The sequence below is a fragment of the Molothrus aeneus genome, chromosome 4, assembly GCF_037042795.1.
Source record: "Molothrus aeneus isolate 106 chromosome 4, BPBGC_Maene_1.0, whole genome shotgun sequence".
NCBI classification, from domain to species: Eukaryota; Metazoa; Chordata; class Aves; order Passeriformes; family Icteridae; genus Molothrus; species Molothrus aeneus.
In genome coordinates this window covers 14,960,616-14,988,038 of record NC_089649.1, presented here as the reverse complement: position 1 = coordinate 14,988,038, position 27,423 = coordinate 14,960,616, and the positions used below count along the sequence as shown (strand labels likewise).

At 40.0% G+C, this 27,423-nt stretch overlaps 1 protein-coding gene across 4 annotated transcripts in view; it reads right to left on the bottom strand.

Moving 5' to 3' along the window:
- NR3C2 (nuclear receptor subfamily 3 group C member 2) overlaps positions 1 to 27,423 on the bottom strand; it is a 190,447-nt gene that overhangs the window by 49,656 nt on the left and 113,368 nt on the right. For all 4 annotated transcript variants that reach the window (XM_066547970.1, XM_066547972.1, XM_066547971.1 and 1 more), the window contains one exon: positions 604 to 720. In XM_066547970.1, coding sequence (XP_066404067.1) covers positions 604 to 720 — 117 coding nt within the window. The remainder of the gene's footprint in view (positions 1 to 603; positions 721 to 27,423) is intronic.

The window sequence follows — 27,423 nt, the reverse complement described above, 5'->3', positions numbered from 1 at the left end:
ACCAAAGAGGGATTAAAACAACAGAGAAAACCTCTTATAAATTTTGTTATCATACTGTTTTCAGTATGCTTTTGACAATTAGTAAGAAAACATTTTTCCTTGTTGTTGTTGATATAGGAACAATGCAGTAACATCATCAAAATTATTGCACATCCTTACAGTCACAGAAAAAAATCAACAAAAATGCTGAATAAGCACCAAAGAAGTTGAGAGGTTTCACTATGTGTGAATTTGCTTTCACGATGGTGTAACACATTTTCCAGTATTCAGGAGAATGTTCATCAAAAACAAAAAAAAAAAACCCCAGAAAACCAAAAAGCTATGCAGTAGTTGAAACCTTAATATTTTTAGCTTATGGTATTCTACTAAAATTACTGTCATCATAAAACACCCACTTTTCTTTTTTCTGTGCCATAAAATAGGCACCTCCAAACCCCAATATAGAATGACAATAGAGTTTATCAGCTATTAAGCACTTCTTTAGGATAATCCCACCTTAAAACTTCAGAGATTATGCAGCTGCCAGAACTATAAAAAGGCTGCACATTTCCAATGTTTTCACCTAATCAAATTAAGAGACTGAACTATTAATATTCTGCTTACCTCCTAAATTCATTCCAGCTTGCAGACATTTCTGTAATCGACAGGCTGGGCAGTTCTTCCTCCGAATCTTATCAATTATACAGTCGTTCCTTCCCGCACACAGGTAATTGTGCTGGCCTGAATGAACCAAGAATAAAATGCATTATTAGAGGCTGTATTTACATAATTCCAATTTGTTCTTCTCCGCTGTTTTGCACTCATTTTGAGATTCTTATTACTGAAGACACTTCAAATTCCATTCTTTACCCTTTCCAAATGATCTTGGTGAGTTGTCATGGGTGTTTATTATGAGCATCTCTTCTTTTTAATTTGGAAAGGAGTTTTGGTGTCACCCTCAAGAGAGATTGCATTACTTTTTTTTTTTTTCCTTAAACAGGACTGGAATTTTTCTCCTAGTGAAAAGCAAACAATTGGTTTGAGATTTTTCAGATCTTCTTAGGTGTGCTGTGTCACAGAGCAGTCTAACACCTCTAAGTTTGAGCACATTCTCATGCTCAAGAAGTTCAGGATATAAAGCAGAAATGCACAGCTGAGGTTAACATTCCCCATATACTCTTCTCTCTTCAACCAGGCTTAAATCACAACTATATCATTTAATTTCTGTAAAGCCCCACAGAAGCACTCCTGAAGAGACAGCAGGTATTTAATGCAGAAGGGAACTACGGGGCAACCAGGGAAACAGGCTGGCATTTCAGAACTTGGACTCAAAAAGCATTTTGCTCCATGGGAGGAACACAGGTGGAGCAAACCAATGCAGTGTCTCAGGCAAGGGCACTATCACATGGCCTTTTCAAAGCCTGGTGCTTGAATTTGATGTGGAAGAATAAAGGAAGCTGCAAGGGTTGGTGTAGTGTGACAGCAGAAGCAAGAGGAATTTGTTTTAGGTGCCTTGATCCAGAGGTGGCACACAGGGATCTGGGAGGGACAGAACAAATGTGCAGAAACCCAAGAGATGTGCAAATAAAGTTCCAGCCAAGGACCAAAGCAAATAGCAGCTGTAGGAGAGGAGGGGAAGCCCTGGAAGAAGTCAGGAGCAGAGCTGCACTGGAACGGGCAGGGGCTGATGTGCAGGGAGAGGGAATGAAGACACAGATGCACAAGGGGACAGAGCTGATGTAGGACAAGAGGCATAAAATATGTCTGCCAAGGTATTTTCCACAATACTCATGCTTCTTTGAGAAAGATAAAGAGAATATTCATGGGACACAGGAGACCTGGCTTCTGCTTTGGGCTCTTTCAGGAATTTGCCTTAAAACTTCAGCTAAGTAATTTCCTATCTCTGCACCTCTCTTCCTTTCAGCCTTACAATGTTATCTAGACAGTGAACTGAAACTTGGGATGTTTCTCAAATCTCTTCTGAGCATCTAACACAAAGAAAAACGATCTCATCTGAGTGAGTGAAGTGCTACAGTAGAATCACAAAGGTATCATCATTTAGATAATGCTTTAGGATGTTTAAAGAACAAGCAGATGGGCAAATGAAGGTTTTATTAAGGGACTTTACCTAGCACTGTGACACAGATGAAAAAGAACAAAACTTCAAAATAATTGAAGAATAAGTAACATAAGGCATAAAATCAAGTTGTACAATATAGTGACGGCACCAGGATCTATCAGCTGGCCTTTAAGTAGGCTTGCTAAACAAGAAAAAGATAACATTCTCAGCTAATCACAAAATGAAAACCTGGGTGACACACAATGCTTATTTTGTGATGTGATCTATACAAAAACAAACATGAAAGAGAAGAGTCAATTTAATTCCTCTTTCTATTTTTGCTCTGAACTGACTTGAGCACATCTCCTAAAGAACTACCACTCAGACAGCATGAAAGTAACACAAAAGGAGAAAACAAAAGCATTTACAATTATGATATACAGCATAAAGATGGTTTATATGTCCTTACAAATACTGGCATATAATCCTTTTTCTGGAGGGAGAAGGGAAAAATGGTTATTTTCTGCCAGGAACGCAGGTACACTTGCTCAGTACTCGTACAATGTCCTTTGTACATCAGATACTGCAATACCATTTTTAGGCTTCCACAGGCGGGTGCAGGCTATTAATAAGACAAGTCAGCTCCAACACTGCAAAATGAACCCCTTTGCAGAACTACCCTGAAGGCAGTTTGTGCTAAAAAAATGTATACCTGGTAAGTTAACATTTTCCACTACTACTTTAAAAATCTAATGGGTTTAATACAAAAGTTCCCGTTTATGCACTCCAGGATAATTACTTGGATTGCATTTTTAAATGTGGTAATGTTTGATTCCAACACTGTCACAATGGGACTTCCTAAGAAATATTCCCACAACAGCAGAATATTCCATAAATCACCCCTCAAATTCTTTCAGTAGTCTGCAATTATTGCTTTGTGACCTATCTACTCTAGATCAAATACTTTCAGAAAACATAACTTAGTAAAGGTTCATCAATTTCTGAATCATGCATCTCTGAGTAGTAATGTATGGTACAAAATCTATAACTAGCTTTTCTAGTAAGCAAGGCAAACAGCAAACAAAATCTTCACAATTTTTTTAATTTCTAGATATTCCTTAAAAACCACAGCCATCATTAAGTTTACATTAATGAAAGTAACTTGAAAACCCTTTAATAAACCAGAAGATATCAACATTCCAACAAACCCACTATGCAGAGTACAGCTATAAAATAATGAACAGTTTTTCATTTAGCATCTACAATGAAAAAAAAAAAGGCTTCGGTCTTTCATGCAATCAAATAAACCAATTTTGTAAAGTAAGCCAGCAAAGCAAAGACCCACCCAACAAAACAGTATGTCCCATCACTAAGGGACATAAGGCTTCACTAAGGCCCCTCACCTTCAGGATCAAATCAAAACCTGACATATCTGAAATTGATGCAGTGCTCTCAGGACCTCCAGGGCTCTTGAGGACCTCAGTGGGGTGGAGGAGGCCATCCTGAAGAGAGGCTTGATGTTTTTGTGCTGCGAGATCTCCAACTCTTTCAAGAGATTTATTGATCTGCCTTGTGCAGTTTGTGTTTAGCTTAATCCAGCTGTTCTTTTTATCCCGTTCAATCACCCACAAGTGGGCTGGAAAGTGACAGAGCAGATATTGAATTCTCATCTCCCATGTGCTAAATGCATTAAGATGAAAGTAATTTTTACTTATGCTATCATTAAGAGCACTTAAAGCAGCTAATTCCTGTTCCATCTGAAATACAAAGGTACCAAAGATAAGAGGAAAATTTTCCTGTTCTAAATAAATAACGAATGGGTAACACACAGCTACACAGTAAGAAGAAAGTGAGATCTTTTCTCTTAGCAGTAGAGATAGAGGAATATTGAAGTTTGCATTTTCCAGGTTATTGTGCCACCACATACCACAGAATGACACAACCGAATGTACACACAAAAAGATTTGAATGTTTCCAACCCTCTCACCTCCAAAGATTCTATAATTCCCTGCTTTTACAGGCTTGCAAAAGAAAACAAAAGAAGTATCCATGAAATTCAGTCTTCCCTCTTACTGAGTTTTCCTGAATAAGCAAAATTCAGCAATAAAGAAGGGGAGGAGAAAAAGCTGTTCTTATTTGGCCTAGGAATTACTGCCAAAATAAGGCTACAGCAGAAGTTGTGCCTTTCCCCATTTTAAAACTCCACTACAGTGATTGAGTCACCAGTCCCCAAAATTGACTTGCTAAGATGAACTCATGTATGTGTGCAGAGCACTGCTGCACTCCAAGGGCTGCCATACTTCCCAACAGGTAAGGCTGCAAAAGGAACGAGATGTAGATATTTCTTGTCAGTATTATTTCTGTTCCTGTCTAGGGCAAAATTAGAAAATCACAGAAATTTCTGAAACGTTCCACATGTTTCATCTTCCTCCTAAAAAAAAAAAATCCCCCCAGTTTTTTGAAGTCTAAGTAAGGAATTGCAAGTCATTAATGAGTATTCTACATTTTTGTTCTCTGGTTAAAATAGCAACTACTATGATCAAATGTTAAATTTTGTAAGGAGAAAGCGTGCTGGAAGAGGACCCAAAGACTGTTTAATTCAAGCCCACTCATGGAAGCATGATAAGACTAACTTCACAGTTCAGGCAGGTTTTTAGTTTTCTTTCTATTTGTATTAAAATCTCCTGAGGAAAGGTATTCTGCAACTTCCCTACAACCTACAAGCCCTGTGTGATTAGGCACCCCTGAAGTTGTGTTTTTTCCCTTCACATTTCCCCCAAACAGGAATATTTTGCAACAGGAAGAGATACTCATAGTCCCCCCATAGACATTCAGAGTAATAGATCACCACCTTCTCACAACAATCTGCTGCCTATCAAAAGATTTATGTTCTCCATCTCTTTGCTGGGCTAAACAAATCCAGTTCTCTCAATCTCTCCTCGCAGGTCATGTTTCCTGAATCTGTCGTCAATTCCTCCTATTCTCCTCCAGCCTCTTTCCTAAAACAGGGCACATTTTTCTTGCTGAGTTTCACCATCACTAAGGCCAATAAAATGGTTATTTCCTGCATCTTGCACACACAGCAGCCCTGCTAATGCAATCCTGGACCAGAGCTGGCTTTTGGCAATGGCATTAGGTTGTTGACTCACGCTCACTTGTGTGTCACTAACAACCAGCTCCTCTCCTGGGGCACTGCTGCCTTCCACATGTTCTTTCCTGCTTTCACCTGGGCAGGCAGCTCTCTTTATTCTCTTCTAGATCCACACACACACACACACATTCACTGAGAGAGGCAAAGAAAAATCCAAAATCCACTCAGGGTCTGACGTCTGAAACAGGAATGTGCCTTGGGTCCCAAGACTGAGGAAGCCTCACAAAGGGACAGCAAAGTGAGAAAACAGGAGCAGTAGCTGAGGACCAAATGAAGCAGAAGTAGCTTGAAAAGCTCAGCTTTTAAATAGTGTCTTACTGAGGCACATCAAAATGCATATAAAATGTCCCAATTTCCCTTCTTCCTCCACAATGAGAATTAATACTTTGACTCAGAAAATTGCAGGCAGAGTTGTCTTCTCCCTGCAGGCAGCCAGAAAGCCGAGCCTTCTTCCAGGGTTTGAGGAGAGAGGAGCTGGAAGCCACCTCCAGCCCTGCCTTGCAGATCTGCATGTTAAGAGCTAGGCTCCCTTTTGCAGCTTCTGGGCTGGAATAAGTGCTTCATTTCTGGAATATTTCCCAACTGGGAAGATTATCTCCCCAGCAGCGATACATATAAAAGCCTTATGGAATAAATAACATTTATTTCTTAACACTCTCCTTCCCCTTTACCCACCAGCCTGTCAGACTGCACAAGCTCAGCCTGTGCATCCCTTCCAACCTGAGCCACAGACCTTCCCTGCTAAAGACAAAGCAAACATGCTGCAGAAAATCATCAGGATTTTCTAAAGGAAGTCTCTCATCTGAGGAATATCTAGTCAGCAAACAGAACTTAACACCAGGTTTTTCTGCTTTCTGGGATAGCTCTAATGAAGGGTTTTGCCTTCTACACCAAAGAATCACAAAATGTGCATATCCCAACCTCTCATTTGTGCTCACTGAGCTATGTGATGTGTTCCTTCAAACCAGCTCCGAAATCCCCCCAGGTTTTGCCTCTGTATCCATATAAGCTCCTTCAATTACTAAAAATGAACTATTTCTACCTTTTGATGGCCATTATACAAATAAAATTGCTGCCAAGACTTGCCACAATGGTTTTCCACATCCAGAAAAGGATTTCCTGTTTGACAGGAGTCGTATCACACTATCAAGGGACAAACTGCATATACCTGAGGTTTTCACTTCACCATCTGCAGCAGGCAGGTACTCTCAAATAGATCAACATGATAAGTATGATGATGAATCTCTTTTCAAATTTCAGTTTCACAACATCCCTATTTCTTGCAATAAAAAAAACCAACAAACCTGCTAGTCAATGGAAATGAGAACTGCATTTTCATTTCAAATGTCCATTTGTTACACAGTTCAGGGCGCTTTTTTTGTTTTGGGTTGTTTTGGTTTTTTTTTGCCTTTTTTTTTTTTTTTAAGCAGTTGACAACTGCCCAGCAACAGCAGCCTATGTTTGCAGTCACTATTTTAGGCTACATCACATGTCAATTACATAACCTTGTTTTACTGCTCTTGAACTGGTTCGAACAACCTGGGAAAGAGATTATGGCAGTCCCTCCCAGCCGGCCATCCATCCCCACACTCCAGCAGGACCTGTCCCCCCAGCACAGCTCCAGTGCCTCTCTCCAGGGCTAGTTACTCATTGCCAGACCCACCTGAGACACTGGATAATTAACTTCCTCAGCTCTGTTTAAACCAGTCCAGTCTGACCACGGTAAACTAATAAACTTGATTCCTCATGCTGAGATTTATGTGTAGCAGAATAAGCTTATAAATGCCACAGCCATGGTACAGGACTTAGATATGAAAATTGGCCCTTCATTTTACACAGAGAGTACTCTGGGTTTGCATTTTAGATATTGAATCTCAGGGTTTCCCAAAAATCAGGGTTTATCTCCCTTATTACTGCACAGACCCTATCATTCCCAGACAGCGTGCTTTTCAGCTGCAGACCAAGCCAGTATCTAACAAGATGACAATACTGGTCTATTATTAACATTATTACAGCATGCTTATAGCATAGGTATAATCTAAATCCTTCCCTGAAACAAGAATTTAGAGCTTTCCCTCCTTTATAATAAATTAGAGGCTTAATTAAAATTTGTTATGACTTTGGCAAAATATTCTTCACATCTGGGATATTTCCTGCCTGCTTCTCATTCTAAATTACCTTCTGCTACTTCTAGGTCCCAAGATATCTTTCACTTTCTCCACTCTTTTATATTAACTGGATTCTTTTTTATCTGCCATTTTAATGATATTTTTCTAAAGTCTCCTTACTTTCTACTCCCCCCTTCTTTTTCTTTTCTTCAATAAAATTTGTTTTCCAACCATTTTTTTTAACTTACTTTCATCCTCAAGACTTTTACCCCTTTCTTGTTCTGTAACACTTTCTTCAGTCTTCTCATTTATCTTCTAAATGAATTATTTCCTCTGTTCAGCCAATAAATGTGATTTCACAGGGCACATTCATACTGCAGTTAATGGTATGGCTACACCTGATTGAATATTCTGAAGCAAAGTACATTTAAATTACTGATGGCAGGGGATAAAAACAAAGCCTCAACAGAATAATTTCCTGCAGGGTCCACAAAACCCAGCAAGGGCTTTTTCAAAAGCAGGGTACACCCACTGGTGCTCACAGAAGAGCTACCAGAGCTTCCTCCAACAGTGACCACACATACAAAGCTGATTCCCCTTTTTTTCCTGGAAGTGGAGCAAGGAGGGTTGCGTCTCCAGATGCTGGAGACATATATGCAAAAATGCAAAACTTTTATTAAAAATGCAAACTTCATATGCAAAACTCTTTGAGTTGTCATTTACACACTCCCTACACACACACCTAAGAGCACAGACTCCAGTGCTCTGCCAATCTTAACATGGAGACTGTCTTCTGCTCCTTCACGTTCTCTGGAAGCTTGCTTTCACACTGGGCTGAGACCAGGATAACAACAACAATTGGAATGGTCTGGTGACCCTGGCAAAGGAGATGAGAAGTTATAAAAATGATTCTCACTCACTATTTTAAGCAGACTGAAAGGGCACCGATGAGAGGGATCAAGGAGAGAGGAAATTTGGCAAGGGAGCATGGGATGTAGCCCAAAAGAGGCTACTATTTTCTGCAGGAGAAACCATCCAGCAGGGATGAAACCTGCTAATGGCAGCGAGACGAGCGAGCACAAAAATATTTGTGAGCACCTCACATTTAAGGTCCACGTGCACATTTTCGTATGCCGTGCTTAAAAAACACTGCAGAATCTTGAAAGCCCCTCCAAGCCTGTGTGTGGTGCTCCAGCCATCCTGTTATTCAGACAGGCTGAGCCACCAACACAAGATATGCCCCAAACTGGTGCTGAGACCATCCCCAGGACCATTTTTCAGTTCAGCTTGCTGGAAACCTGAAGACAGCCACATATCAGACTACAAGATAATTCCCTTTTCAGGTGGTCAAAGAGATGCTGCATGATGTTAGCGCAGAGGAGGACTAGGAAAAACCTGATATTTGCAAAGCATTTCTGATTCAGTGAAATCACACAGCACTGGAAATCTCTTTTGGATGAAAACCAAGGAAAATTATCTACAAATACTAAAAAAATCCTGTTATTGAGTGAAATAATTTTGTTTCTGTTTTGAAACTAGTTTTCAGCTCAATTACTTTTGATTTTAGATTATAATGGATACAGTGATACAGAGAGTGGAATTAGAGCTTTAGAGTATGTTTTGACAAAATCACGCATCTAATACTTTACAGCATTTTCTCTTGCAGCAAGTTTCCAAATTTTCAGTTTGGTATAATTTTAACTGAATATTTTTGAAGTCTCTAGATGCTGCTATCTGCAGAGGCAGATTTACAAGAGATCATGTTGCATGCGTGCTGGCTAATACTGCTTTCCCATGCTACAAATCTGATAAGGCATTCTTGACATACTACAAATTTCCAGGCACTTTAATGGAAAATCTCAACGTACAAGAAATGGTCTAAAAGGTCTGAAAATACTTTTTTAAATGAGTATAATGCAAAAATCTTAAATTGTAACTGAAATGCCCTTCCATTTTTTGCTGCCATAAAGTGGCCAGCCAGTCTGCTCCACTGATACACGATGTAGTATCCTGCTCTACAAATAGCTCACTGCTTCAACTGGATTTCAGGAAGCACTCGGTGTAAAGTAACATTTGTGTGAAATATCAAGTTCATTTGAGGGAATGTTTGAGAGTGAGGTGTGGGGGGAGCATTCTGGAATATGGAGCACTAGTTGGTAATGTGAGGATTTCTGAATGACTCTGTGGCTCCCTGAGCCAGACTCCTTCAGTGAACACTGTACTGAAACTATTCACCTCTACAAAAGTATTTGTATTTGCAAGTGTACCTGAAGCCTGGTACACTTTATTCATTCCTCCAAACTTCTGTGTTTGCCCCACCATCCTGCTGATACATTAATGTAACAAATTGTCTTTGCAGTAATAACAAAGAGATAACTTCTCATAGGACAAATAGAAAAATCAAGATGCACAGCATTAATTCTGTGGTTTGCACCTCCATTTTAAAATCTGCAATTCCAGGCTGACTCCTTCAATAAGATGCGTGCTACTTATAAAAGATATTACTAGAAAAATAGGCTGTTTGTTTCACAAAGTTAAACTTTCCCCAACTCTTGATCTCAGTGAAAATATTCTGTTAATTTTTTTGTTTTTAAAACTAGCTGCCCTTTGGTTTTTGCAAACATTTTGATGTTCAAGTCTGCTGTGTTCTTGCATTTAGCATGCTCAGCAGATCACAAATTTTATTCTGTGTGAATGACACATTATCTTCAAAGCATATTTTTCTCTTGCATTTTTCATGTACAGTTTACTACAGCTCAGTCTGGAAATATGCTAAATTTATAATAATGAATATTATTATGTATAATAGCAACAATTTAAAATATTGCCAGCACATACGTTGACAAATATTTTCCACTAAAACCCTGGTCAATAATAATTTTCTTTTAAATCACAAGAGAGCCTTTTAGCACAGTCCCTTGAGATCCCAAACACAGAAATGTTGACCAAAGTAATATCAGATGCTCACCAAAGTGAACTTAAAAATTCTCTGTATTTGTTTACTGACTTTTTGAGAAGGAGTCTGGTTTATCCTTTGAACTATGTACTTGTCTCCCTATTTATTTTCTTCTTTTTCTCTCTCCATTTGTTTATTTTTATCAGGAACCTCAGCTCTCTGTCACCCAGATAAATCTGAAGAAAGAAGAAAGGGGATTAGGGGGCTGTAGAAAAAAGATCTGACAATTATAATGAAATTTCACAGTATGTTTACTGTTAAAATACTATAACAACATAAACCAAAAAGTGTAAATTCAGATATTACACTAATTACAATCATGATTTCCATCTTTAATTGGATGAGCACATCTTTCCAAGTACCATTCCCCAAAGTGGGTGCAGAATTTCTTGGCTGCAGAGCCACAGGTCTCAGTCTCCTCCAACCCTTCCTCCAAAAACCCCTAAACAGGACCAGAAAACAAACACTCCGCCCTTTGCTTACTCATCCACCCTCAAGAGGCTGAGCAAGCATCACACAGCAGCAAAAACACTGATGAAGAACCAAAGCTTTGCCTAGTTACCCCCAAATTTTACTGGAGCTCTTCTCACAAGTAAAACCCCCATGGCCCCCCTCACCCAGGCATGGTGGGTCTGGCACCTCAGCTGTGGCACAAGAATGACCTCTAAGAGAGAAAAAAAGATATTAATAAATCTGCCATGGTGACAGCCACCATGCTGGGTGCTGGATCCATGCCCTCATTTCTGCACCTTTTCCATAGGAATTGCAATTTGCTTTGTCACAGAAATATGCACAGGGGTGACCTTTCACACTGGAATCATCCTAGGTCTTGAACAGCTAAAGCCACGGGTGGACTTGCTCTGCATCTGACATTTCCAACACATATAAAGTTGCCATTGGGAGTTGTAAGCAAACAAACCAGACATCTTTTAAAGCACACAAAACTTCTCAGACATATAATTCATATGCCAGAGTGACACCTTGAAGGGATCAGACCTTCCTTTTTCTGCAAGGGAAAGGATATTCAGGTAAAACTGAATGTGTCAAATTTCAGCCCCAATAATGGTGGCCACTGAGAACAAAAATGAAAAAGGAGGCATAAGACAATAGAAAAATAATTATCTTGGGACACAAATACATCATAACTCAGGCATAAATATAATTACTTTCAAAGAGCATTTGCCTAACTGCAATAATTGTTATTTCAAAAATTTTTTGCTCAATGAAACCTAAAGACTAATTAATATATAATTTATATCCAAATTCCCCCCTGGATTAGGGTTGCAGCTCCTCCCTGGTATATATCCTCACCCTTTGCATTCAACTAATTTAAAAAGAACAAAATCAGAAAGTCCTCAGTCTATTCCCACTTAACTTCACAAGGAGCACAAGGAGCAGGTCTGGACACAGATATTTTTATTTTTTTTTTAGAGTTCCTTTTTCATAATTAGAATTCCGGTAGTACTAAGCAGATTGAATTCATTTAAGTTTCCTGCAAGTAGCTATTTAATACAAACTGATGTGAAATGAAATGTCATTGCTTACAAGAAATGTATCAACAGCACAAAAATACTTTGGACTAATCTTCATAAAATCCAGCAATTTGCTCATTAAAGTGATAGAAATCAGCCAGGGACAGAGTCCAATCTCCTCAGGAGCAGCTGTTGGAGCTGAGGCTTGCAGGAGGGGTCAAGGAAGGAAAGAGATGATGAGGGTGGTGATCCCCTAGTGAAAGCCATGGTAGGAGCTTAACTGCAACTCCATGTGGCTCATGATGTGTTTCTGCACTCTGCAAAAGGTGAGTTTCACTACTGGCATCAAAAGCAATTGTTTTATCATGGGAAAATGAGAGTGACTAAAGGCAAAGACCACTTTGTAAATAAAAATGACAAAATCTGCATTAAGAAAATGGAAATTTTAAAAAGGTCACTAACATAAAGAAACAAAATCTGCCCTCTGCTTATGCCAGATTTCCTTGTGATGTATTGCACCCCAGTTCACAATTATGAGAGAATAACCCAATCCTATGCTTCTCCTTATAAATCCCAAATTGGTAGGCTGTTTTGCCATCCTCAGAAGTAACTTTGAAACTGCCAGGCACCAGCATTAAAAGCCTCCCTGAAAATGTGCACTTGTGTCTGAAAATACACAAAGAAAAGATCAAAATGAAAATTAAAAGCAGATGCACTTTATGTACTAAAAGGTTTTTCCACTTTGATAAGTGGATTATAATGAAGTGTGGCACCATGTTTCATACAATTTATTAATCCAGTCCCACTTATTTACACTCTGAAACAGCATAATGATTTCAATGTTGGAGCACAGCCAAAACTCACATGCAGAAATAATTAAAAAGTTATGTGGAAAGATTGGTGGTTGCTGGTTTTTGAGGGACTTCCCAAGAGACAGACGGACTTTTAGTTAACCAGAAGACCTAAAGTTGAAGTAGACAAGACAAAGTGTGGAAGTGAACTAATTTTTGAAAGGGAATAGAGACCAACCAAAAGATAATCAGAGCCTGACTTGCTCTGCCATTACAGCCCCTCCAAGCCTGGAGAAACTGGTACAGACAGAAGACCTCTCTATATTAGTGCTGATGCAACTAGGGAAACTCCATTTACCCAAGTTCAGATGCCTACACTGAGTAAAAGGGAAAATCAGGCCATCAGTATAAGAAATCCACTATTCCTTTGCAGAAAAGAAGAGTGTTGGTTGGCAGTTCCCTCCTGGGCACAGCACACTCCTCCTGCCTCCAGGAGCACCCTTACCCCTCACAGTTCCAAGGTAATGGTCCCTGAAGATGCTGAGCCACCCAGCAGGTCAGGAATACTTCCTTTAAAGTGGAGACACCACTGGGAGATGCATTCATGCAGAAAATGTATTTTATTTATTTTTTGATGCACAATGCCCAGTTCATTTTATCCACTACATTTCTTATCCACTAAATTCTCTCTCCCTCTACTCCTCACCTGAAAAGGCTGCTTATACAGTGAGCAGGAAATCTAGAATCCAGTTTATTGTTATTATCTGGCAAGATGTACATGATGAAAAGATCCTATACCAATTCCATCATTAAGTATTTCTACAGCAAATTCCTACTGAGCCTAAGTAACTGCCAAAATCAGAGTTTATCACACTGTGAAGATATCCTGTGAACTATCAGAGGGATGTCATTGAAGTAGGAAGAAAAGAGGAGGAGTTGCCAGCACAAGTTTGGACAGAAAAATAATACAAAGAGGTGTAGCAAAATTGGAAGCAAAGATAGGAAACAAGCAGTAAAATTGCACTAGGAAAAAATGCTATGGCATGTATCAAGGGAGAAATCCAAAAGAAAGAGTTAACAAGGCACAGTAACAAAGCGAAATTTGGAAAGTATCACCATAGAAAGAGACCTAGGAATATGAGGATAATCTAAATATAAGAAGCAATGTGTCAGAGGAGAATCAAGTGCCACTGAGACCCCTGGCTTGTTCTGTAGAAGCATTACACAATGGGGCAGGGTGGCACAGCAGTGCTCTCTTCATGCATTTCTTTTGCAGCCACACCTGGAATATTGTATGCAGTTCAGGCACTTCATTACTGGAAGATACAAACAAACTGGAGGAAGTCCAGAGAAGTGGAACGGAAATGATTAGAAGCCAGAGGGACTGATTTACCAAGAAAATTTAAAGTAGCCCTTTGCCCGCCTGTAACTCCTCTGATAATTAGAGATGGGAAATGATAACAGCCTAGTCCAAGTCCCCAGTCACGTGCCTGCAGCCCTTTTGCCTTGGGCACCTAAGCATGTGCCTAGCCTTAAGAATACCGAGTAGCCAAAGATTTTTGACCTGATGAAGAGAGTAAGATCAAGGGAAGGAAAAAAATTTAGGCTACATGCCATCAAAATCCTCCCAGGAATTAATTATGACTAAACAAGCTACCATAAAAGATGGAGATTGCGTCGCTTGAAATTTCACATTTTACTGCTGATAATGAAAACGGTTATTCACATCTCAAGTTTATCATCTGTAAAACAACAGGACTGTTCAATAAAAGCAGTTTTACCCATACAAGTCTTTGCCACAAACATATATAGCACCAAGTTATCCTGTCCAGGTAAAGAGACACGGTTAAGCAAACATTTTTACCCCAGACTGTGTAAGCCAGGTGGAACAGTTCTGCAAAATGACAAATTATATCCCAGCAGGGAAGTAACTGGATTAGCCTAGCTCCTCACACACTGACATTGCTGTGAAGTGATTTTTAGGAAGGCAGCATTTTATGTAACTGTTGAGCTGTCAGCAGGGCTCTACTGAAAGACACTTTAAAAGTCATGTAGAGGCTGCCAGAGCCTGATCCAGGGAACGGGTGATTACCATTCACATAGGTTTTGCATGTGATCTGGGAAAAAAACCCTCAAAGCAACCAAGCACCAAAAATCTAGCCAAAAAACCAGCAAAGCCCAGCTGCAGGCAGCCTGCAAACAAGCCTGCTGGGATGCAGCTTGCTATATAATCTCCAAGCAACATTCCAGGCCAACAGCCATGTCTGGGCACACAAAATTCCCAAGCCCCTGTACCAGCAGGTGAGCCCACCCAGAAATGTTATCCTAAAGGTAACCCTTTGCCCCCACATTGCCACCTGAAACCCCTTCACCTGGCTTGGGCTTAAAACCACTTCTTGATGCTCCAAATAAGCAAAGTTCATAGTTCTGCTCTGGAAAAATACCCGGGACAGATCCTTAGTCCATAAATGAGAGACAAAATAGAAATCTGCAGTGTTTACTGGAAAGTCAGCATTTGTTGCTAAAACTGTGCTGGCTATGCATACCTGTATAGCATGCTAGCTGAGGCTTTTGTTTATGCAAGCAATGCAAGCTTTAAGCTACAACTTTTGCAATATTTTTATTAACTCGACATTTTTCTGCAAACTACATTTAGACTCATGGAATGAACTAAGAACAGCATGAAGTCAACAGGTCTCAGCTTCAGTGCATTGGTGCCTTGATTTTACCTTATGATTTTTTTTGTAATGGACATTCTGCAGCACAGTTTTGAAGGTTTGGCAGAAGGTAAAATGACTGTGTGGTTGATCAGTGCTTTGACTACTTACAAAGTCATACCTATAAGCCTGAGAGTCCTACTCCAGGGACTTCTTCCCCCCCTTTCTCTGTATAGTATATGTCAAAATGAATCTGCAAATTGGTTGAAATCTGTCAAAAACCAAATTATCATCATTGAATATGGTAGGTCTACATATAGTTAAGGTTGCCTGACACTTCTCATTTTAAGACCTCATTTTCTATTGCTTATAACTTTACCACACATTAGCAGTTAGGGCTGAAATTTTCCATGCTGTGTGTCAGCCTGAGGCTGAATATTATTTTGCGAGAGTAAGAATGTATCAGCTAGAAGCACGGAGCTTAGTGCAAAGTAAGTTTGTGAATAAGGGTAGGGAGGAACATGTTGGTTTTCTCCCGTGTTACATTTTTCACAGACATATTTGAGAAGCTCAAGAGCCTTCACACTTTGAGACAGACCCTTTGAAGCATCACTGCTCTGATACCACAGATGTGCCTTTTGCCATCTCATACATTATCACTTAAAATTATAACGGATCACAGTATAAAATACTGAAAAGTTGCAGTTTGTACGTGATATGACTTGCAAAGGTTTTGGTGGAGGTTGGCTGCCAACCTCCAGAGCTCCCTTCTGCAAAGAGCACGGACCAGGGCAGAGGGTCTGAGCTGAGCTTGTGCTCCAGCCATCTCTTCCATGTGCCAGGCAATGCTTTGGCACAGGGACTACGTGCAGAAAATCCCCATCACACTCTCAAGATGCAGCAAGGAAACAGCTTGGAGGAAAGGGGAATGAGGCACAGGTTGCAAAAGCAAAGGCAAGCGAAGAGTAAGGCAAAAAATAAATGTCTATTTGTGCACTGAGCCTGACCTGTCACTCCCATAGCTTGAATGTTCTGACTGTTTAGCATTTTTAAGAGACTGCTTTCCAAGGAGGCAGACATGCAGCTGGTTGGGGTACAGGTCCCCATGCGAGGCAACTGGAACAGGTACCCATGGCTCCAGCTCTGCCTACAAGCTTTCATGGTCCCTGGGACTTGACTTGCTGAGTCTATCTCGGGGGTGAGCCCAAAACAGCCTGATGCCACCCTCTGCTGCTCTCTGTAAGGACAGGGAAAATAGCTAGTAGCAGCCATAAAAACTTATGGATCCAAAAATGTCCCCAAAAACCTGTTCCAGTAACCTGTTTGTCCCCCAGGTTACTGCTGGCAGACACCTACGTGGCCTCACAAGGCTCTGTCATGGTGCTGTGACAGAGGAGTGCTGCCCCAAGGGATGGATGTCCCACACACATCCCATTTCACCTCTCCCCCTCTGGCAAAAAACCTTAGGAAACAATGACAACCCCTGGCTCGTGATTTACATTGTCTGCTTTTCTAAAACTTTCTGGGAAGAGGAAATGTGGCTCTAAGACCCTAACCACTGAGCAGAGGAGCGTATCCCACACCCTACAGCCCTGCAGTGCAGGCTGAGAGGCAGAGCAAGCATGCCCCATAGCTGAAGGGAGAAAGACAAATGAATGCTCCCAGGACATATTCCCTGCTCAAATACCTCCTGCACAGGGAGTGGGCAACTTCTGCACACGTTGCCATGGGTGCCACTGGCCAGCAAAGCCATCCAGCCCAGCAGCTGGCCTGACATCCCATGGGTGTGAGGCCTGCACAAACCACAACCAGCAGTAAAACCACAGAGTTGAGAAAAATGTAACTCAAAATATCCTTCAGCGTGAATTTGTGACCCAGCATCCATCAGTACCTGCAAGTGAGGGTTACCCTGGCAGCTGCTGTATCTGCACACAGAAATTAAACTCCAGTGCTTGGAGGGGACACGGATTACTGAGCCATCATCAAAAGGTTTGGCCTGGGGAGCTCCAGTGCCGCATCCACGCTGCGGCTGCAAGAACACCCTCCCAAGCAGGCTCTGCAGAGAGAGCAGTGTTTTCCTGCAAATACGATTACACTGACTTTAATTAGGTAACTGGCTCAGTGGTTTTGATTGTTTCAATTGGGTAAGCACGTGACAGGGATTGATGTATAATTAAGATGAATTTTAAAGATAAGTGTTCATGCTGAAGTGGTGGAGCAGACACGTTTGTCGCTGCCCGAGGACGAAAGAGGAGAAGTACAAGTGGGAAGAGCTCCTCTCTCCGCTCAGTCAGTGATTGCTGACCTCTGTTTTTCATTATTCCTAGGAAGTGGTCAGTTAACCCTCATCACAGAGCAATAAACCGTGACAGAGAGCGCTGATTAATGCGCTGCTCCCCACCAGGGTCAGGCACGAGGAGAAACCCACGGCGGGCTCCTGGCAGCTTTAAATGGCCATTAGTTATAGTTGTGCAAAATGGAATTAACCCAGTTAATCGAGCACTGAGCAGCCACGCTTCTGCTGAGGTCAAGGGTTCCCAGGAAACCAGAGGTACACTATGTTTACATACAGGGAAAAACACTTAAAAACTCCCTAAAAAACCCCAAACCCTGACAGGCTGATTAATAAAAATGAATACTTACAATAAGTTTGACTAAATAGTGAATAAACATAATAACTGCACTGTACATATTAACTGAGGGAAAGTCCTAGAGTAAAGGACAAAAGAAAAGCAACAGATTGCCTTCAGCAGCCTACTAAAACATGCTCCAGGAGAGCTGCTGCACTGCAGCAGGTGGCCCTGTTTAGATCCCTGTTCCCAAAATCCTTCCTGACTGCCCTCCCTTCTAAACAGGTTTGCTATTCTGCCCCTTCACAGGCTCAGCCACATGGCCCCTGTGTCCCTCAGGCCTGGGCTGTCACACATATTCCTCACATTCCCAAATTTGCTCTTTGTAAACCCTTCTCCCATGAGACCCAGAGAGAGCTAAGGAAGCAGAGAGCCAAAGGTAAAGCCTAGCAGAAGGACACAAGCTAAAGATGTACATGCCAGCTCAGTCTGTGACAAAGACATGACAGGCCTGAGCACCAGGGCTTTTTTCTGAACAACTATCTTCCTCTCACTTTAAATTTAATCTTCCTTTATTAGTATTGGCAAGTGCCACTGTAAGGTGTGACCTCCGTGTCTGGAACAGGAGAACTGTTTTTGCTGTGGCCTGCTCTGTGCCCCTCACTGGATGCCAGAGGCCCTTCTCCCCTCTTCCCCTAAACCTTTGTTTCTGATTCCAGCTGAAATCTTACATTTGTCCCACAACCGGATGGAAATAATTTATTTCTAAGGATTTCCCTCATTTTTTCAGTTGACAACCTTCGTTCAAATTCTCCAAGAAATTCCCAGGCATACTGATTTTAGGATTAAGGATTGCATAATCCCCATTATGCACTTGCATGTGGATTTTGGATTAGCCCCTCTTGCAGTATCTGGCAGTACCTCAGATCCACCTTTCCCTGTGGAATCTGAGTGGGCACCTTGGGCTGTAGAAGCACACACAGCATTTCCCACCTTATTCCTTGTGGGAAATACAGGTGTTCCTGTATTGTGAGTTTGTTATTGAAGGCCTCAAGGACACAAAGAATGGTGACAGTAACAAGGACCTTCTCACTTTCTTTGTGGAATGGTAATATAGAAAATACAGAGAGTATGAGAATGGCAATAGGAAGGGCTGAAATGAATTTCAGAAAGATGATACTGTCCTTCAGTTTTCTATTTCTGGAACTTTTTCTAACTCAATGGAAAAAGGGATGCTCAAGTAAGCAAATTTAGCCAAATGCTGTTCAAAACCCCTCTGCTGCTCAACCCTCTTTTGTCTCATCACAGAGCTTTTAGCATGTATCTAATACATATGTTTTGCTTGTGCTTTTATGTCCTTCATTTTTTCATAAGCTTTCCATGAAGGATCTTTTATTATTAAACAGTCAGTGAAAGAGCTCATCCTTGCCATATTTCCTCTTCCTACTTTGAAATGAATAATTTACACGGAATAATTGCTAGGTATTCTTTTTAAATTTCTTACATGGAAGTGGATTCCTTCATGAAATAGAAGGGAAGCAAGAAAAGATGAAGCTCAGTGAAAACCACTGTGTCCAAGTGCTCGCACTATTTTCCAGCACCATAATTTATTTTATAAAGCTGTATGCAATGTTGCTATATTAAAATATAGTCTACTTGACAGATTGCCTGCTGCCCTACATTCAGCACAGAGTTACCTGCACGATGACAGTGCAGAAGTATGGAATATGAATTACTACTCATAGCTCTCAGGGCTCTATAAACCACTTGAACATCTAGAATTCAACTGTCTGGCTGTTTACACCTTGCAGATGAAGCCATTAACAACCACCCTCACCCAAAATACTGCACAACCTGATAGTTTCAGGAATATGGTGCTATCACTGTAGGAATACTCTCATCCTGTTATCACTAAAAAGTCTGCAAGTGAAAGGCATCATTTTTTAAGTAGGTTAGTGTCTTTTCATTCTCCTTTTTTAATTTTATGAATAGTTTAGTATGCCAGTGCACACAACCTAAGAAGTACTTATTATTATTTTTTCCCAATAGCCCATCATTATCATTCTGTTGCATCAGAGAAAATTAGCACCTATCGCTTACATAATTTCAAGCACTATTGTTAAGAGTGGAATTTGCATGCATGATATGGTGTATAGGCTAACACAAGTCCATTTGCTAAGTCCACGTGGTAAAATGGATGAATAAATAATTGAATGCTTAGCTCCAAATATATAATTATTCTTAGAAAAAAAATTAGAGCACGAGTCTGTGAAATACATATAATAATACTCATCTACAGCTAAACACCCAAGACAAAAAATGTCCTTTCAGAAATGGAATGATATAGTTAGATTCCTAAAATGCTTATAAGAAACTTGCATAAATGCCCGAGTTTTGAAAGTACAGAACCATTGCACTTCTTCCCCACAGGCATTAGCTTTAAATTAAAAAAGCTGTTCCAGCCTAATCAAGAAGAGGCTTATCAGAGAACGTGTGCAGAGCATGCAAAAGGTTTGTAAACCTTCAAACTGCAGTTTGGATTGTTCCTGTTCAAAATCCTTCCAGCTCGGTTTGCTGGCCCTGCTCCCACACACGGCATCGCTCAGTCGTCTCTGGGAAAGCAACATTACCTTTTTTACCAGCACCCTGCTCTGGAATCAGCCTGGCTGCTGTGACTGTGTGGGAATTGTTTGCCATGTGTCCCTTCCACACAGGATCACATCAGTTTTATGCTATGTGAGGGAGCAGGTTTTGCAGCAGCGAGTTCTAAACATTAGGTCCGGTCTCTGTCCTGGAGAGCACCACAAACTGATTTCCAGAGGAAGTAAAATAAACAGGCAGGGTACAAATGAGGGAAATATGCTCTAGTTCTTCTGCCTGGTAGCCCAAAATGAATGCAAATTCACCATGAATGGCAAATGAGTAGGGAAAATGTCACTATTCTGGGTATGGTTTTCCGCAAGAATCAAGAATTAAAGGCAAATGAAATGAGATGTAGAAATCTGATACAAATGCCTTAATGCTGAAAGTAATGACACCTTTTCTGGAAAAAGTGCAAAATGCTAAATTACAAGAATAAAAAAAATACTCAAAATATTTACCAGAATATTCAGTAACATGCAAAGGGGAATGCCTTTTGTTGGCATCTTACAAGAACAGTCTGAAAGTTTCAAAGAAGCAATTTTCTTCAAAATCACCATTACACTCTTTTTCTGTAATACGGACATCACATTGTGTTCTAAAATAATGTCTCTGTCTTTCTATTGCAGAAACTATTCCCATTTTGGCATTTTTCTCACCCTGTGACTTGCCAGCCTACGTTCTGAATCTCTAGAATAAATTTCTAAACCATAAGCATTCCACATTTATTTTCTGAGGCATTTATGTAGCCCTTTTGAGTTTCTTCAGACCTTCTTTTCCAGGTGGGAGGCACTGAGTAGTTTCATTAAACAGAAAAACCTACTGCCTGAAGCAGTAATTCCATTTCAGCTTTTTGCCCTTATTACTGGTCCTCTGGCATTACCATTGAAGAAAATCTGTAGATGGACCTTTTAAAAAGTTATGATTTAATAAATCAGGAAAAAAATTCTGTTAGGAAGACTAGAAGGATGCAGGTGTCACTTCTGTCTTTAAGAAGAGCAAGAATACTTTTTTTTTAAATGCAGAGGATGGTCAAACAGGTTGCCCTGAGGAGTTCCCACCAATGGAAGTATCAGCATGTACTAGAGAAGCTGCATTACAGCCTTCCCAAATTCACTCCAGTCAAATGGTTTAGGCATCTATTGAGCTCCAAGCAAGCACCACCATTATCCATGTGTCCTGCATCCTAGGAACCTTGCTCTGGCTGCTGTTGCTGAACAAGTAAGAAATCTTAGACTTCCCAACACCTCAAAACCTGAATTCTGATCTAACTCTCCCTGCCTCTTATTACATTATGTCTTACTTCTACACCCTTGGCCTTGCCTTGCCAGACCTCTAGCTTATCCTGGGGACAATGTGGATGGTGATTTAGGATGAATCACGACTGAAGTCAAAAGGACTCTTGCCCGCATTCACGTGCTACTGAGAACAAAGTATACAAAGGATTACAGAGATTTAAAGAAGAAAGAGAGAAAGGGAAAAGAGAGAAAGTCAAGAAGGCATGAGGCAGGTGCCCTGAAGAACTGGCATCTCCTTTGCCATGGGCTTACTTTATAATAATAAGCAAGAAAAAATACTAATTATCCTCCCTCTTTCCTGAATATCCAACTTGTGATCCAGAGTCTGATTTGCAGTGGTTTAAGTGACCATAGCTGTAAGTAAAATCAATGGAAACTGCACTTTGGACATAGTAAGAGCTATAAAATGCCAAGTACTCAGACCCTGATATCCTAAATATCATAAATCATAAATCCCAAATCAGTGAGTATGTCTGAGCTTAATCTGTGCCTTATCTCCTCAACTGTAAAATAGGGGTAATAACCACTCATCTCATAGATTAAACAATGCTTGTGAAGCACTTAGATATTAGTGAAATCACCACAAAAAAAGCTTTGTAAGAAATGAGTAATTATGTATTCTGAGCAAGAGATGCATAGTAATCAGCAGTGAAGGCACAGGACCATACATGGGGCAAGGAAAAGAATATAAGACATTGAATAGCTGCTTATTAATTGAACACCATCCAATCTCTTCAGTGAACAAGGTAGAGGTGTAATGGAAAAAACTGTATGGGACTGTGTTATTAAGGCTGAATTAGGAATCATTACATGCAGTGCAGATGAACAAAGACGCAGGCCACTAATGTTCATTACTTTCGTACTTAGTGACCATTTTGGAAACTTGATTTTTTTTTCCCCTACCCAATATATTTTAAAAAAGCAAACTTAAAAAAAATGAACCAGCTCAAACCCCCTGAAACCCACTACTGCACCTAATACAAGAAACCACTGAGGAGCAGTAACTCCTAACTGCTTGTTTCTACTTGCTCTTAGCATAGACAAGGTACATACAGAAGCCAAACATCATCATCACTCTTGAAATAGGTGGGAATGGACTGATTAACTCATGTTCCCTATTTTAGGGCCCTGGATTTGGCAACTCAACAGTGAAAAATGGCACCAAATAATTTTGGAGGTTAAAAATAGGTAATATATTTTTGGTCTAACAAAATTTTCTCTCTGTAAACAATAAGGACCTGTGGGCTTCAATGCTGACCATGGGCCATTATTATTTCTAAAAAATCTGACAAAACTGGCTCTGTCAAAGTCTAGACTTCAAACCTAACAGAGACACTCACAAACTTCAACAACCTAAAACTGTGCTCCAAAAAAAGGATGAAATCCTGGCTTCATTTAAGGCAATGGGAGATTTGCCATTACCTTTCCCACTCTATTTATATCTGAGATGCTAGCAGATGCCTTGTTCCCTCTGTCTACAACAGACAGATCTGTATGTACATTTTCTCTCTCTTTTTTATTCTTTTTTTTTGTCTGAAGACTGTTTTCCCATCCCCTTATTTAAAATGGGATTAGGAGGCACAAAAAATGCTTTGTTTCTAGCCTTATATATTTATTTTCCAGCTTTATCTATTAAGAATTTCTTTTGGCCACAACACTGCAAAATTCCTTATCTCTAACACTGGAGTGCTGAAGGCCCCTTGCAGGATTATCCCCTTTTGACTTTTAACTACTTATCCTGAAACTGGAAGAGCCTTTTCAGGTTTGAAAAACTTTCAGGAACCTAAGGATTGTAGAAGGGAAGTGCTATTTGGTCCTAAAAGTGAAAATTATAACGTTGCTTCTAGAGGCTGCCAAGGTAGGCAGTTAACAGCATTTTATAAAGTAATATGTCTTAAGAAGCACTACCATAGCTTTAAGGAGCTAAAGCATCCTGATTAAGGATGTTTTATGATATTTTATATGTTTTATAGTGCTAGATACAGATCTTGTCGATGTATTTCTGTCCAACTGCAAATTCCAATTTAAATGTCCGCTCATACTTTATTATCCCTTTAGTTATATTGTATCAGGCATAACAAAACAAAACAAAAAAAACCCATCAACAAAAACCTGATGGGGCCTGGGGGGGTACCTACAGAGCCTTAGCTGGGTAGGATGGAGTTCTTTCAAAAGGACTTCACTCTCCTAAGCTTTTTTTTGAACTCAAAATGAGAAAAGTCATTGCAGGAGACAAACATTAATCAGCTAGCACAAAGCAGTTCTGCCTTGTGCAAGATACTTTACATCCATTTTACATCCACTTTACATCCATTTCTAAAACCTGAAGTTCTGTACTCCTGTGAAGATCTAGTCATTCACCATCATTACAAATGGAATATTCTAAAAACATTATTAGCTAGTCCACCCTCTCTATTACTCACACTTCCTCCATTTTCAGAGTCAGCTGAAGTCTCCAGCCTCACCAGGATACAGCATTAACCAAAAGAGATCTCTCTGGCTTATCCTTTACTACCACAGAGAACTAAATTATATCATTGGCCATTTCTCTTAAGAGCAATTCCAAGGTAGGCACTTAAAGCCTTCGTACTCTTTTTAGGAAAGTGCCCCCACAAAAGTCTCTCTTTTTTGGTGGTTTACAGCATTCTCAAAATAGCAAACTAACTAATGGGATTTTTACCCATTTACTCTTATTTCAGTCAGTTCTTAGTTCAAAATAAATTCTCCTCCCTCTTGGTTGTCTATTCCTCAACTGCAATATTTATAGACAGCAACCATGTCCCAACTCAGATTGGTTTTGGGTAAGCTAAAAAAAGCTAAAAGCATTCAGTAACCTAAGATAATTTTTTTTTTCCCAGATCATTCCAAAAGCTCTTCTCATGTGCTTACCTGACTTTGAATCAAGCTGTCTTTACTATGACGGTGACCAGAAGTATACTCAACACTCCACATAAGCATTCCCAGTATCACTTGTACCATGACAGTGTGAATATTTCCCTGATGGCTTGAAATACTTGGTGCATCTGAATTTTACACATCCATTTTGTGCAACTCAACTCTGCAAGTGGCTCAGCCAACTTGGAACTACTACCTAGAAGACAAATTTCCCAGGAAGCACCCTGTCTATCTTTCCTGTAGGAAAAGAGATCCATTCCTTTTTAAGGAAAAGGCAGTTGCATACTCAAGGAAACACTGAACTAATGGCTGTAACATTGGAACATTTGTTAGCCAAATATTTGTAGCTACTTTAAATCAGCATGCACTGACAGGGCCACCCCCCTCTATGAAGACTCTGACTTGTTGGGATGCTACCCTGTGATGTGTTAAAAAAGAAAACAACAACAATAACAAATTACTGTAACTGAGTTCCCTGTCACATCATATGAATGCCAAAATTTCCCTGCTCTTAACAGGATGTAGAAGGTAAGTCTGTATGGTGCTTGAATTTGGTTCTTGAATTTGTGACAGTGGAAGGCTTCTGCCCAAGATAAACCAACCTTACCACTGCATCCATGCTCCATTTACTGGGTATCTGTGCCTGTGCAGGCTGGCTATCACCTACTGAGCATATTATTTTACAGACCAAGCAGGCTAGAAATTAATATTCATAAAACAAAGAACAAAAGACAAATGACAGAGTGCAGGAGAAGAATAGTTGCATGCAGCCCTGTGCGTGCATTTTTCAAGGCTAGACAGCTGCCCATATTTAAATTCTCATGCTCATCTATCCCTCTCCACAGCAACACCAGCTCACACAGTAAATAAGTTACCCTCAAAAAACTGCAAATGTTGGGAAGTCTTGGGGGAGGGAAGAAATTATTAACACTTTTGGAAAGGAATGAATACAGATTTTCAGCTTCCTTGATATAAAATATTTTTTGTATCGTTTTCACAGCTATTAACCGACTTATGTTCTTTGTGGCACTGCAGCTGCTAAACCCACTCATTCTGTGCTTGTTTTCAAAGCAAGGCACTCCGTCACCTTGGTGGTTCCCAAATCTCCCCCCTCCATCTGAAATGCTACCACATTCTGCCTGCTCCCAGAATGTGGTAGCATTTCAGATGGAGGGGGGAGATTTGGGAATCTCCACTTCACACTCACCTGAATGCATCCAGCGTTTTTTACTGAACACTGGGCAGTGTTTTCCATGCAGCCCACATATTCCAAAGACCCAAAAGGAAAGATTTTCCTCATGTTTCACCTCTCCCCAACTTTAAAATATTCTGTTGCAATATATGTTAGATTCTTTATTCTTTCACTTTTTTCTTATGTCTCAACTCTTGCTGCTTGGGGTTTTTTTTACTCCTTTTTGGGGTCCCATGGCAAATTTTTTTAGCACTTTCCTCCTACCAGTCTCCTCAACTCTGAGCTGTTAGTAACTAAAGCCAGCCTGCAGAAGGAACCAAGACTTCATTTCACAGAGCAATACTGCCTGCCAGAGCTAAACCCAGGAAAAGTCCTTTTCATATATCCATGAAAGCATGGAAGGCTGGTAGCAGCTTCAAACCTATAATGACTTAATTATTTAAATTTTATTTTACACCTATTAACCATAGCATATCAAGTAAGAGTAGCAGCTGCTACATGAATTTGACCAGCTCACTTGCCCTCAGCAGATCACCCATCTGCTTGCTCTTCACCTAATATTTCTGTTTGATAGGTTGTAAAACAGATTCTTGCAACAGGTCAGGAACAGAGTCAACTTCAAATCCCACATAAAAATTTCTATGAAAACATATGGACATCTATACTGAGTGATGTCAAATTTAGAGAGGTCACGGACCTTAGGAAAGTGGATAAAAGGAAAATTGCAGCCTGTTATGGAAAAACACTGACTCCATTACAGTGAATGAACAGAAGAGTGGAGACTGAAGAACTGTATGTATAATTAATTATAGTAATACAGACCTACAAAATTCATGGCTGCACACACTGCAAAATGGTGTGCAAAAGGCCTGTTATGTGTCAATTTCAGTTTCATACAGCATAAAAAGTATTGCTTTTTTAAATGATCAATACAGTGAACTTCCCTGTTCACCAGTAGCATTCTATAAAAAGCTATGCTAATTAAGCAAATGATTCAAGAGTTCTGTATGTTAGCATTTCTCACACCTTGATAAGTTTTCCACTTCAACTGAAATGAAAACAAAAAAAAAAGGGAAAACAAAAAACAAGGGAAGCACACAGAGAGAAGCTTCCGTTTATCTTCTACTAGGGACTATAAAGCCTTGGGAAGTTCTTCAACTTACAGTGCATAGGAAAATCACCTGTTTCTGAAAAAAACAGGTAGAATTTCTTTGTTCTTAGGCTGCTCACTTAGGGGAACAGCAAGTTTGCAACATCCAGGAGGCATCAAATCAGACTGAGAAGTTTCCTTCAGCCAAATTATCCCTCCACTCTAAACTGACAAAAGTTTAGGCGAGGAAAAAAAACCCCACAACCCTAGGAACTTCCATTGTTGTGCCTGTGTTTTTACTTCAGAGCTGGAGAGAAATCTATTTTTTAAACTTAAAAAAAAACTAGCTTTAAGGTTAACCTTCTGGAACAGAAATCAAGAACAGAATCTGATTTTTACTGAATTACCCCATCTTTGTATTTTAAAAAAAGGACAAGCTTCCTTATAACTGATCCAGTATAATTTTTTAATGCTCCCATTTGAAGTAGCTAAAAATATCCAAGTAAATATGCAAAATAACTTAAAGAAAATGGTCATTTTTGCTCTAGTCTTTAGCACCATATGG